Below are 14,192 nucleotides of genomic sequence, written 5' to 3' on the forward strand. Positions count from 1 at the left end.
CGGCACTGTTTATGTCCACAGTATTGCCCAAGTCGGAGTTAGTTTTCGCTCATATACTCGGGAACCGTAACGGCTGTACGAGGTAGAGCAAGATGTAGTATCGTCGCACAATAACGCCCGTCGCGACAGTCGGACTACTCCATGAAGTATATTGCAAATGTACAAGGTTCGAAATGGAAAAAGCCCAGATAATCATACACGCTGTCTCAGGTCTCACAGCAGCCCGGTCTTGCAGAGCTGCCGTTTTCCACGCTCGGCGCCGGCTTTTCTTCTCCGTCACACAAATAACAGGATCTGTACCAGGCTCACAGGGCACAAGGTGACCCTGTAGCTCCAAATAGGGAAAGACTGGATCTCTATCATATCCTGGACGCCTAATTTAGACCTTGCATGAGCCACCTGGGTCCTTTAGCTAACGGGCCAAGTCGATCTATACCCCGGATGCAACATGCTTTCTCAATTACCACCTTGAATAACGGATTGGTGTTAACTTCGTGAACCATCGACTCGCGCCGAGTGGCGTTTCTGTTCTTTATTACGCAGATATATTGGGTTATGTACTTGCTCTTAGACGCCGGCCTGGGTATCGACAAATACCTGTGGACATACATCTGATAATATGTCCCTATCAATCTCATCAAAAAGAAACGGACGGTAAGTAGCGTGAATTCAGTGACAACTGACGACGATCGCTATACCGCGACCTCCTGGTCACATCCAAGCTCTATTATCGATAAAACCCCACTTCCATCCCTACATTCCTCGAGACATGTACATAGTGGACACGTGCGGCACCAGTTGATTGACACATATATAAGCTAAGGAGAACATCATTCGTCAGCACAACAAGGTATTAAAAATGCCAAATTGACATGCCCAATCGAATCTCCAGGCTATTTTGCTTTTTGACTCAATATCTGGGCGAGGGTTTAGAATGTTCCTCATTTGATGCAACATCAGAAGTAAATTTGTCTCCACTATTAACAAAGAAGGGTAAAGGTGGCTCTGAGCAAGAGTTAGGATAAAACAAACTCCTAGAGGGTAACTATCACCGCGCCTTTGCAAGCCAAGTGTTTGGGTTTTCATATCATGTCATGTCTCAACCAATTCCATCGTCCCTCCGATATTGGTAATTCTGGGCATAATTTGTGCAGAAAAGACAGGCATATGCCGGTATCAAAAGCACGTGCAAGTTGTATATATACCACGCGTCACAAGCAAGGCAGAAATTGGGAGCCACTATTTCCTATTTAATATAGTGAGCATGCTGGACGTTGCCTTGAGAATTGCGCGTCGGGGCCACGCGTTGTACAGATTCGCATCTCAATTGGTTGTATCCTAGCTTGAAATATACTATAGTCTACAGATCTTTTAGCAGAACCCGGGATACTCTGCTTGTTAGTTTACACAAACCAATTTGACCCGCGGCTGTGGATGTGACCGAAACAGGCAACAGCAGTTGTACAAGGGGATGTACAGCAGTGCTTGATCCATACTGTATACCAAGGCGCGCAGATCTGCAATGTAGTGTGGGCCTGAGCCAAATCCCGAAAATCAGGAAAGTTGTTCTAGTGGCATTTGAATGTAACAATGAAGACTGGAGGTACTAGTTATGTAACTCCAAGAAGCTGCGCTCATTGATTTGGCTGGGGCTGAGCTCTGAACCACTACTATGTGACGAAGATTACTTCAAACGCGCTTATAGCGATATTTATCGCTCCAGGGCTAGTTTATGCTGCATGGTGTAGATACCCTAGTAAGCCCAACAACTGGGTTAGTTGCAGCCGTATGCCAGATACCCGGAGATGAGACCTTCCTAGGGTATTGATGAGCAAATTCTCAAAGCCCGGTTGCGTGCATGCACTAGCGTGAATCAGATTTGCTATTTGTTTTAGGCTGCAGTAACAGCAACAGGAGCAGTAGCAGCAGCCGGAAGTGCCCGGGATAAAGATCTCATGACCCAGAGATCGAGTAAGATCTGCAGGGTGTGAAATCCGCTAAACCTAGGAGAGGGGTCTTTGGGATGCCCATTCGGTGTGGTGCAGTAGTTTCCGCTGGGCATGCAGTGTCCAAGGGTGAAGTTACACGATTGGTTTGGTAGGAGTCCGTGTGTACATCGTAGATGTTCTTTCTTGGGATATACCATACACGACTGTCTTTGCAATATACAATGCGCAGTTTGTGTTGCAAGCAGGAATGTATCAAATATGATCGCCACAAAGCACTAAGAACCAGCATATATTCCACAGAGTAGATAACAGTGGTTCAACCACGTCCTGATCAGAAATAACCCCAAGACAGATCAATGGAGAAAGGCGGCATGGCTATTCCCACGGCGCAGGAACGATGGTTTGAAAAAATGAACAGATCAAGACACCGTGGATGTAAATGATAGATAATTTGATTGTTTAGGCACCCCAGCCATCCCAGAAAAAGGTCTGATAATTCAGATGACCTGACACCTGAATAAGAAATGGAGGGAGACAAAGGTAGCGACCAGCATACCCTGAAAGAGCCAGGTAGGGGTCAATATCATTTTATAACATCCATGGAATAGCATTCCAACCAAAGTCCTCCTGACTTTTTCCATTTTAAGGGAATTTTGCCTTGTTAAAAAGGAAGGAGAGACTCAGTATAGAGATGCTGGTAGGACAACCGGGCCGGATCCGAACCACGGTAGGGTAAAGTTTATCTTGAGATGCTACATCGACGACAATACAATTGTCAGCCAACAATAGGAGTGGCCAGAACATATGCCCGAAACAGCGCACAGACCGAAAACAAATATTAGTTTGAGGTTTGGGAGGACGGCTGTATTAGAGTGGTGGCCGACAGCGGATTTCCCGCAGAACGGCTGGGGCCCCAAGCAGAGCCGCCTGAGCTGCTGTCTATCTATATCAGCGCGGAGCATTACGACTGGACTAATATTTTGACTCATATTGTAGCAAGGCAGCGGACCTTACATCCAATGCCAGAATACACCTGAGAAATAATGCTGTGAACCGAGTGCGAAGGTGCGGGGTCTGGATATCATGCCATAGGGCAGATCATGCCGCTGTCAACTCTACCGAGACTCAATCCATGGGAAACCGAGGATAACATCCAACAGACATGAAACAAATTGCTCGTCTTGTTGACAGGACTAGGAGCATGGCTGGACTAGTTTGTTTTAGATAATTAGGAGCAACGGCGCAAGTCTGCAGTAAACTGCGCATAGGATCGTTATTATCGTTACGTGTACGGAGTACTCCGTACGGAATATGGACTGACGGTCGTTTATGGTCGACGATCTGTCTGCGTCTTCACATGGGTGATGATATTTTTTCCTGTTCAAGACCAATATTTCGCTTATTGCGGACGTTCTCTGATAACAATGTGGTATTTTACACGGAGTATAGGATCTGCACACATGAAACCTCTAGCTGCGACCGTAAGGTAAGAGAACAAGTCACCAGTTGGTGCATCACCTCCAACTGGCAATTTATTAGCTTTATAAAGCGTGCGAACTAGTTCGAGGCGCTGGCGCTAGAAGCATTGTGGGCCCTACCAACGTGTGTTAGCGGGTACAGAACCTGCTTTCCAAGCATCTCCAATTGCCCAGTCCTTTAGAGGAGATTCTAGACTTTGATTTTGGGCTTGGTGGCTGCAATAGCTTCAATTATGTTGGAATTAGTGGGGTCCTCTGCAGCAGATCTGACCATCTTTTTTTTTTTCTTTCTTGTTTCACTTGCCATCAACGGCGTTGCATCGTTATCTGCAGGTTTATTGTACTCTTCTATTATTTATTTTAATTATGTGCTTCGATCAGGTTTTACAATAGATCGGAGAGAACTCCGACCGTGGCAGTGTATTTTCAAGCTTGGCTTCCAATTTTATTCAAGGTGGGGCCGTTGTGAAATAGGAAGTATCGGCAGGATAATTTTCCACTGCTTTATTTCCGTTGGAAGGATAAACTTGGCGGATTAAATGCACTCCATTTTCGGGCGCCACCTTTTTGGTTTGTTTGGTTGGTGTCCACGGAAGGAGCTGGTGTAGGTTTACAGCGGGGGTTCTGGAGCATCTCCGCTGCACGGGTATTATAACCAGACGATTAGGGACCAGAGCCGTCTTCGGATTCCGAAGATCGTCAGGAGGGGCATATTCCTGAGGTGTGGACACTCGCATGTGGAATGCTTGGACTTGTCGGTGTACGGATGTTGTCCAGCACATTATGTTCACGGGACAAGATGGTGCTCAGGGCACTTATGTTGTATTATTATGTATCAAATGTAATGCAGCGGAATCTCTTTTGGCTACTCCGTACAGTGGAAGCACTGAATTCAGCGTTTTACCCAGAGTTCTAAGGTTGGTCGGTGCCGCCCAGCCGCCCAGGTGCCGGGTAGTATTAGGGCTTGCTGAGTCACCTAACAATTAACAATGCGATGGTGTTCTCCAAACTTCCACATTTGGGAGGGAAACCAGCTTTTCTATGTTGTAGAGATGAATTCTTAATTGTTCTAATTTTATTCAGAGCAAAAAGGAAATGAAAATTGAAAGCAAGTTTTTTTTTTTCAAATATATAAACCTGAAGCCGCAAACGTGTAAATACCTACAAAGGATGAGGGGGTTCGGATTTCCAAGGAAAGTAATCCGTGGGGATCGTGAGTTTTCCCCGTGCAACGTTTTTTTTTTTTTTCTTAAGGGTTTTTTTTCTCTCGGATTTAGGGCGAACAAGCAAGATAAGCTCCGCAGAAGAGTCTCCACCGAAAATTTTTCGAAGCATCAAATGATCAAAGAAAACTGGGGGCCATCCACTGTGTCCGAATAGCCGCTACACCGGCAATCCCATTTTTCTTCATTTTCTCTTTGGATTGGGGATAATAACTAAACTGGAATAAATTAGTGGTCAATAAATACTTAAGTTTCTGGGGTAGAAAGAGTTTAAAAGTGACACAACATACGGAGTAGACAAGTCATAAAAGAGAGAAAAAAAAGAAAAACAAAAAGACCAAAAAAAGATGACCCATCAGAGGTCTGGAACCGGTTTCGTGATCTGGTGACACGGCAGGCCAAGAAAAACGCTTGGACCAGGTTCCCCATTATTCTTCGAGGGTATAAGACTCGCTACCGTTTCCCACCTTTCTCTGGCTTTTTCCCTTTGGAACTCCCTCCCCAAAACAATTCTACATATTTCAGCATATCTACATCTCTCTGGGTTACACTTATTTAAAACATCCCGGTTTACACCATTTAAAAACACAATGAACGCTAGCACTACGCAAAGAGCCCCCAAGACTCCAAAACCAACCGCCTCCGTGCCAATTGTCCAAAATAAACGCTGGCCCCCTATGGCAAACAGAAATGCCCTTCCTTACAAGCTCACGCACATCTCAAAAGAGAAACTCGCCCGTGAAGCCACCGCACCAGACCCCGATCTTCGCCGCTGCGTGGCTCACTTCCGCCTGCACTGCGGATCCGTCTCCTGGACCGAGAATGACATGAAGTCTCGCATCAGTTCATTTGATTTCGAAGACACCGACGAGGAAGACGATGTGGATGAGATCAACACAGAACTGCCTGTCCTGAAGAACAGAGCTGCAACCCCGGCCAAAGAGACTCCGGTCGAAGTCACCGAACAAATATCATACAAATCCAAATCAGAGACTGTCGCTGTTGCAGCTACCCCAGCAGCCCCGGCACAAACACCACCAACATCACCTGAAAATTCATCCGAGCATGGTTTTTTGGAAAAGGGTCGCAATTGTCTTGAGGCGACCTCCAAACACCTATGGACAGGGGGATCTTGCATTGTTTCCCCAATCGCGGGTTGAACTCGCCTCTCATTATATATTTTCCCTCCTACACTCTCGACTACCGAACATTTTACCCTAATCCTTTGCAACCGACAACACGATATTACGACTTGATGACCATGATGAATACACCAAAATGAATCCATGTATATAACTTTACTTTTGACAATATGTCATTTCATAATTACCGAAGAACCAAACTTTTTTTTTTGCTGGACAATCTGCTTTCCCGATCACACCGTAAAAACTCGAATAATAATAGCAGTCTAGATGGCCTATTCAAATGACTTTTCAGCTTTGAAATCTTCGCTTTGAAATCTTCACTTCCCCAAACTCCCAAACTCCCCACATGCTCTATTCTTGGGATGCCCAAGCTGGAAGGTCAAGCGAAGTGACTCACCTGCCGCGTAACTCCGGGTCACATGATCCATCCCCGAAAATGGAATATAGAAATCCTGACGATCTTCGAAAAAACGCCAATCTATTAATGTCAATCCTGGAGAACTAACGCAGGCCCCAAACCCGAGAAATGGGGGCTGTGGAACCATGATCCTCGCCGTGGAATCCAAAGGAAACCAGCTGGGAATACTGAATTATGTATGGTGGAAACTCGGGTAAAGTGGCGAATCACCCGCCGATCGGGTCAGGTTTCATCATAGGCATGTCACATACTCAGATTGTACGGAGCCCTTTTCAGCACATCCGATATGTTCCAGCCTGGAAGGACCTCCCATTATCCCTGCCATCATTGGTAAATAGGACCATTTTGGCTTCGGGACCCGCCAATGGTTTGATCGCTATCAAACTGTTAATATGAATGGCCTGACGTCGCTATGATACTCTAGATCGTGTCTGTCAAATTGAGTTGCTGCGCGAACATGAAAACAAGAATTGAAAACGTGGAAAGCCATACAGCACACAGTACTCGAAACCTACACTCGACATACTTTTGTTGTAGTACTGGATGACGCCACTCACGAGAACATTAGCCATTTGCTCGGCCGAAGGAACATCTAATCTGACATCCACCCTTTCAGCATCGCGACGGCATCGCAACAGCCCGATCTCCAGCCCCGCAAAACTACTGTGTACAACATATGTTGTACTGTACACCCGTTCGACCAGCGGATCTGCCCGATTGGCTGGTATCTCATCCATTTCCCTCCATTCCCCGTGGCAAATATCTCCTCGGTGAACTCTCGGCTCGCCGGGACTGCTCGACCAGGATCGCCGACGTCAACTGCCTGACATCGCTCGGTGATGTTATGGATGACGCTGGTTTGCTTGATCCCCTTGGATGAACCTGTTGTGGCTAGCGGTTTCGCGGTAAGTGGGTAAGACGATGGGCCTAGTAAGGTCGATGCATATTTTGAGTTTGATCAAGACATTGTCGTGGTGTTGATCTAGCTTGATAACCACGAAGGGTGCCGTTGGGATGGCGTAGTACTCGAGTACAATCTGTTTGTTGTTTCTTGAATATCGCCACTAACAATTTGAGGTTATCTTCATCTGATCCCTTATATTTTGGCCTGGCCTGATACCCACATGCATCCCTCTATATCATAATCTTCATACTATAAATAAGGCCAGACAGAATTAAATCCCCACTTTTGTCTTCCCCTTCGCCAAAGACAATGCCATAGTTGCCATATCCGAGAGTGTATACGGCACCCCAAATGCTACTAGTATAGTCGGAATCTGCGCTTCCTTGCAGTTCCATGCATGTCCTCGGCGACGATATCCTCGGCTGCAGCGCCAACTTCTAGGTGAGAACTTTGGGATGGTGTGTAACCCAGTTTTGATTCGGTGTTTGAGAGTGGTGTGTCATCTAAATGTAATTTTTCATTGTTGAAGGGGCCATTGGTTTGGGGAGCCGGATCCATGCTTCCAGCAAAAATGGGATGTAGGTGCCAAGTAAGTGACTATGCAAGAAATTATGCACCAATCGGTCAAAGTCAAAAGTCTGCATTAGCCCCATTCTTGCGATGCAGCGTGAAGGTATAGCCATCCCAATAGATCAAGTGACCCTGCACAAACCCTGCAGCTAAGTAGTTCATTTGTCTAGACCCCGTACGGAGTATTGTAATTCCCCATTCCATTCAGATACATCTGCATGTGTTCACCGTAAATCACAATTTAGAAACAACAACATTCGCTTCCCCAGAGTCAAATTTGACATTCCAGCCACCTCTCACGCGCTGCAATTTATTCCCAGCCACAGCATAGTCATCCTCCGTACCCGGAGTCTCGACCCAAACAATAACAGAAGAAACATCGGACGAGCCAGGAACAATACGTAGTTGAAGAGACGTCGGCCGAGAAATACCAAACGAGACCTCTTCTATCAATCCAGCGCTGATCGTGACGTATACTCCCATTTGTGCAACATAGACCCGACGACGCACAGCATCTCGTGGTTGTACGGTGACTGTGTTTCCGTTGGTGGCGACATTCCCACCGTACGCGACAAGTCCGACATCGGGATCATCGACAAGGTACACAGCGGATCCAAGCATCATACCTAGGAAGTTTGGACCGTAGTCACCTGAATAATCATCGCCTTGCAGGGTATCAGGGAAGGAGTGGAAAGCATTGTACATCGAGCCATCTTGTCGGATGTTGGATAGTGGTCCTGTTACCCCGCCGTAGCCAACTCGGAGGAGATAGGTGTCGGTTGGATTCTGGCGGAAATGGGATAGCAAGGGTAGTGCATTGAGGCTTGATCCGTAGTGATGGATCATGCGCTCGATGCGCTGTAGCTTGCCGCCATAGCTGAATGAGATGTCAGTAAAGGGGAAAAGTCGAGAAGGCTCAAATGAAAAAGATTGGGCTGGCTCCTACATGAAGTCCCAATATCGCCGGGCATTCCCATTCCATCCCCAGTGCGGCACTGTGGGCATATATCCCAGGATGCTGTTGATGGTCTTCGTTGCTGTTTTGGTCAAATTGAAATAGCTAAATAGAATGTTAACAAATCAAGTGTGACTGCCAGAAAACGGCCCAAAGAGTAAAAACTCACTTGCTCCAGTAGTAGATTCCCTCTTGGCCAGTCGAGTCCCAAGCCATCTCACTGCCAAAGGGAACATCCTGCGTATCCCATGCCTCAGCGCGAAGCTTCATAGCAGCCTCCAAAGAATCGGCCTCGGCAGTCCACTGTTCACGTCTCAAATCCGATAGAAGCTCACCAACGACGGTCTCGCCCATGAGTCCGAGACGCGAGTACCCCACAAGCCCATCACCACCCGAGTCCGTGGCGAAACAGGTCACTGTGGTATTGTATGCTTGACTGAGATACCACTGCCAAGTGTGTGTTTTCAGAAGTGACCCGTTATCTCGACCTGCGCGATACAACGCCCAGTATGCCCCGATGACATGGATATAGTCGTAGGCACGGTCCGTAGCATGGGAAGCATCCTTATTCCATGACCACCAGTTGCCCCAGTCGATAGACTGGTCGTATGAGTATTCAGGGACTTGGCCAGGCTCGTAAAAGAAGATACTCTTGCGGACGGTGAAGTCTGAGTTTTGGATAGTCTTAGATAGAACATCGGAAGCAAATTGTTCAAGTTTTGATACCTCTGTCGCATCGGCCAAACCAGATTGCTTCATTGCGCTGGCCAAGTAGGTCACACCACCTTCGTCGCTTAGTCCGGATATCCAGACTCGGGGTTCTTGGAGGACTTGCGCTTGGGTTGAGTGATCCCATGTCATGACTGATGGAGCTCGATGGAAGGGGTCATCTGTGTCAGTGAACCACATCGAGGTGGTAGTGAACTTGCCCAATTTACTGATTGTTGCTGGTGCCGAGTCCGTAATGAAGTAGTGTATCGTTTGGACTTTGCCGTCTTTGTATGTGATGGTTACTTTGGTTCGACCCCAAACCAAGCCAGTTGGGGTGAGTGATAGAGTGCCATTTGTACCACGGGTTATCTTAAAGGAGTTGTCTTCGGACACGACTTTGGCGATTTGAGAGTGAGAAACGTAAAGCCGAGCTGTGAGATCGACTGGTACCACGTATCCCGGTATGCCCAGTGTGGCAGGCGTGTTGGTGGCTTTGACTGCATCCTGTATACCACGCACACCGTCCTTGACAACCGTGAAGCGCAATCCGTAGGTCACTGATTCACCCGGGCTCACGAGTCGAGAGCTAGGCTCGTTCCATGGGGTGGCACCAGACCACTCATTCTCGGCATAGGCTTTGGTGTGAGTCTGCCATTCGTAGAATCCCTCAAATGTTTGACTGCCGTAATAGAGAGGTTCGGTGCTAGGCTCGTCCAGATTTCGCCATGCTTCCAGTGGAGTGCTCGTGTTGAGCAACGGGGTAACGATCAACGATGCCCCTGTCCCAATCGTGGGATTCACCTGAAGATACCCAGCATCCATCCCAATATATGGATCTGTGAGCAAGCACTTGGCCACCATATCTTCTGCTGTGCGGTTGGAGAAGATACTGTTGAATTCGGTCGGGAAACCCAGGCTACCAATTTCCAGTGTCTGATCTCCCTTGTTGGTCAGAGTAAAGGTCAACCCGAGATCGCCTTCAACATCAATCCATTCTCGAAGAATATTGATAGGAGAGGTCGGCAGGGTTTGTGTCATCTCAGCGGCTGCAAGAGCATCGGATTTGACACTTTTCAACGATTTTCTTGCTTTTGATGAATCGCCTGCAATCCACTTTGTTGAACCCAACAGTCGATAACGATATGCAATGTCCCCATTATGATACTGGCCATTTGCCGCTCTGTATGTAATATCATCAAAAGGCAAGAAGTCGAAAGACTCTCCTGCTGGTTTGAGAGAGGCGAGGACCTGAGAATCTTTGACTAACTTGATGTCAAAGTTGGCTGTGGATAAAGAAGTATAGCCATTTCTTAGACCAAGTGCATCATCATATGCTTGCACAGCCGCAAAAAGGAAAACAAAGAATCCCGAATCAAGTTTCATTATACAAATTGTAGCCCCGGCAGGCTCTTCTCCACCCTTGGCTTGACAAAATGGAATGGAAAACCAGAGAATATAAGCAAGATGGCACAGCTAATACGGCTAAATATTATTTGGGGGAGGCAATGTGAGACACTGGAGCTATGAACCGTTTATCACCCCACACTTTTACTCCGCAGCGTTGCATCCTGAATTCGATCTAGGAATATATATTTTACGCCAATGAAGAGTTGCTTAGTCTCAAAATATTAGTGTCCTTGTAGTCCCAACCCCCACAATACATATAACCATCCGTGGACTCTATCTGCTATTTCCCATAAAAGACATTATAAAAGCGATATACGATAAACCATAACCAACCCAATTCGATCCGATCATCTGGCGGAAGATGCTCATCTCAATTCGCGACAACAGCCTCGACAAACGTAGCCCTCCTAGCAAAGTCAACCCCAAGACCCTGATACGGTTTGACAGTAACATGGTTCTCCGGCTCGACCATACCTAGGTAAGCCGCACTTGGATCCCATTAGGAGACGATCAATATGACCGCAGATAATCGAGTGCGCTCTGACACAATTTGGCGCCGAGACCAAGGCCCCGATGCTCAGGTAGCGCGAATAAGCCTAGCATCTGCCCCGCGAGCAGGGACAGAATGATACGGTCTACCCACTCGGTGTCGGTGAAGACGGGTTCAACATTGCAGGTCAATGCGAATGAGCCAGGTGCGGCTTTCAATGCTTTTAGACGTAAATCTCGGCATCTCTGTACGGAGACGCTGGTTCCGTGTATCTTGAGACGCGGAAGAATGAGTAGGTTTAGATGAAATGGGAAGCCATGGATAGAACATGAGAGACAAGAAGCTGTATTCTGTCAAATAACAGGGCTTGTTCATCATTTATTTGCTATACTTTCGATCAGTGGGTCTCTACGGCCAACTTGAAAATGGCCGATGTCGCTTACCTGCAGCGTGGTTCACTTTGAACGACCAAATCCAATGCGGCTGGATAATAAATCGGAAAATGCATCTCAGGTTATCAATGTAATGATCAATTGACAGACATTGAAAAGGCTAAATCGAAATCATTGAACATTTCCACTGAATCAAGCAGTCCAAAGTCCACATGAGACTGAGTCAGGAAATCCAGCATGGTTGGTTGATGCAGAGCCATTTCCGTGGTGAGATATGGGACATTCGATTCAAAGAGTGGATGACCCAGGTCTTCCAGAGGACCCATGGAGGATTGGAGATTGTTCGAACTTCGGTGTGGTCGTAATGAACCAGAATCCGATTCTTCAGCCATCGGCAACAAATTGGCAACATTGTCCACAGCACCGTGAGAAAGTGCCGATGCAGAGTATATTTGGCTATCGTGAAGACACCGGCGCACGCGCTGCATGCGTTCGTATAGGTCCCTTGACGCGAGATTATCGGATAAGCTGAGATTCTTGAGGATTTCCGTTGCTGTTTCGGCCGAAGTTAAATCGCTTGGATCACCGAGTGGCAGAAGACTCGAAATCACCAGGATTAATGCGGCAGAGAAGAGGTAGGCAGGAAATGAGTAGCCAAATATTGCCAGGGATCCGCCGGTCCATTCATTCACACATAATGCTAGCGAGTGTCTTGCTGCGTGTATACATGCCTCACTTAACGTGACCAGGATGGGTGAAATGGAATCCATAGACTGGTTAGTTTGGTCTCTCATTTTTAAGGTGAGGACATGGAGGAGGACTGGTCGAATTGCCAGGATTACGCACTAAAGTAGTCAGTGTATGGTTTCGAAAGAGATCCAAGGAGAGTTATGCTCTTACAAAATTGAACTGAAGATGCATCTGAACCGTGTGTTTCGGGTTTGGCCTTTCTGTACTGAGCCTCAGGTGCTCAGGAAGAGACTGAACCCACTGTTTCAATTGAGTCAAAAGCTTCTGTTCGCGATGTAAGAAGGTCTCGGCTGAAATCTTCCGACAATATATCTCTCCTGTTGTGTCACCAATAATTTTGGCAAGTTCTATTGCTGCCACCTGGTAAGAGCCATCCAAAAATTGATCATGGTATATCTCAGACGCCGAAATGGACGGTGGGTCGACATGTATATCCTCGTCGTGAATTTGCACAGGGAATCCCGACTTTGAGCCCCAGAATCGGTCAAGCACGTAGATGGTCCACCATATCCGGATGCGGTGTTCTCGTGCTACTGGGTGTAGATTTTGGCTTTGTGGGATGTTATAGTTTAGGCCTATGCTGAGGCCGAGTCGTAATGCATTTCCGATCAAAACGTAGGCGGAGTGAAAGCGGTTCAAGAATTGGCAGTAGATGGCCTACAGAGAGAGTAAGCAAGAACCGAGGTGACTGCCAAAAAGGGGACTGACAATCAAGAGCAGACTTTCAATATGAATCATGCTTGGTCTCTCGGGAACGATCTGAATGAGGCTCCATGCTTTGGCAAAATAGGCCAAGCCAGGTACATTCGACGTGTCGGAAAGATCATGAGGAGTTGAAAAAACTTGAGCAATGGCAAAAAGAGCAAAGTATTTGCACTGGATACTTGGATTATCGAAGTCGCCTCTCTGATAGACGCCATGGAGCATGTCCAATGTGTCTTTCTTCAATGCCAAATGGAAAGATGGGATGATGTGGCCAAGTGCAGTCTTTACCAACAGCTGGGCACTCACAAGGCCGGGCCATTGTACGTCTATGTGAAGTAAAGATGATATTGCGGACTCGTCAGTATAACGCGATCTTGGAAGGTGAGGTGTTGGCGTGTTGGTCCCTTTCAAGGACTGGCATAGACGAGTGGCAAAAGCAGCGCAAGTTGCCTCGCTGATGTAAAGGGGGACCACTGATGCATCATTGGATTGAAACCACGGCTTATCACCAGGGAGATTACTCTGTAGCAGGGGCTCAGTGTTCTCAGTGGCTGCATCCCCATAGACTTGCTGGGAACCAGAGCTCTGCTCTTGTCTGTTTGAGCGGCTTTCCTGTTTCAAACGATGTCGTCGGTCATGTAGCTCTTGGCTATCTTTCAGAAGTTGCTCCAAATAGCTATCAATTATTGAATTTAGTGAGTCATTTTGAAATTAGCGACCAAACCAGATGGATACCTTTCATCCACCCTTATTTTGCGATCTCTGGTCGCATATCTGCATTGAGCTTCGTAGCCTGCAGATCGGCATTTCGAGCATGGCTTTTCTCCGGAGCATTTGATCTTTTGCTCATGACATCGATGACAGCTGTGAAAAGTGTGAGCGGAAGTTTGATGCCGCTTGGACATACTTACGCCACAGCTCTTTTCTTGGGTCTTGCTGTGGTGCGAGTGGGCTGTTGACTAGACCGACTGGGTATACCCTGGAAATCAGTGCCCATCTTGATCCAGAAGCCGGTTTCAAAATGCAAAGAGATTGGTGCTAAAAGAAAACTTGAGGCGAGTGGGGGATGTGGTCGGCTAATCTTCAGTTCGCCGG

General features: G+C 47.1%; 4 protein-coding genes across 4 annotated transcripts; 1 reads left to right on the forward strand and 3 right to left on the reverse strand.

The window, feature by feature from the left end:
- Positions 1 to 5,240: 5,240 nt before the first annotated feature.
- N7471_002626 (uncharacterized protein) lies at positions 5,241 to 5,810 on the forward strand (the record flags this gene model as incomplete). Its single annotated transcript, XM_057275346.1, has 1 exon — positions 5,241 to 5,810. The coding sequence occupies one exon, from the start codon at positions 5,241 to 5,243 to the stop codon at positions 5,808 to 5,810; it is 570 nt and encodes a 189-aa protein (XP_057139984.1).
- Positions 5,811 to 6,485: 675 nt separating this feature from the next.
- On the reverse strand, positions 6,486 to 6,950 carry N7471_002627 (uncharacterized protein; the record flags this gene model as incomplete). Its single annotated transcript, XM_057275347.1, has 2 exons — positions 6,486 to 6,589; positions 6,740 to 6,950. The coding sequence occupies 2 exons, from the start codon at positions 6,948 to 6,950 to the stop codon at positions 6,486 to 6,488; spliced, it is 315 nt and encodes a 104-aa protein (XP_057139985.1).
- Positions 6,951 to 7,921: 971 nt separating this feature from the next.
- N7471_002628 (uncharacterized protein) lies at positions 7,922 to 10,736 on the reverse strand (the record flags this gene model as incomplete). Its single annotated transcript, XM_057275348.1, has 3 exons — positions 7,922 to 8,564; positions 8,634 to 8,747; positions 8,812 to 10,736. The coding sequence occupies 3 exons, from the start codon at positions 10,734 to 10,736 to the stop codon at positions 7,922 to 7,924; spliced, it is 2,682 nt and encodes an 893-aa protein (XP_057139986.1).
- Positions 10,737 to 11,779: 1,043 nt separating this feature from the next.
- On the reverse strand, positions 11,780 to 14,094 carry N7471_002629 (fungal specific transcription factor domain-containing protein; the record flags this gene model as incomplete). Its single annotated transcript, XM_057275349.1, has 4 exons — positions 11,780 to 12,487; positions 12,543 to 13,049; positions 13,101 to 13,773; positions 14,009 to 14,094. 4 exons carry the CDS (start codon positions 14,092 to 14,094, stop codon positions 11,780 to 11,782), a joined length of 1,974 nt encoding a protein of 657 aa, XP_057139987.1.
- Between the last annotated feature and the right edge of the window lie 98 nt (positions 14,095 to 14,192).

Source organism: Penicillium samsonianum (assembly GCF_028829775.1).
Source record: "Penicillium samsonianum strain IBT 33392 chromosome Unknown utg000002l_segment0_segment0, whole genome shotgun sequence".
In the NCBI taxonomy this organism is placed as follows: domain Eukaryota; kingdom Fungi; phylum Ascomycota; class Eurotiomycetes; order Eurotiales; family Aspergillaceae; genus Penicillium; species Penicillium samsonianum.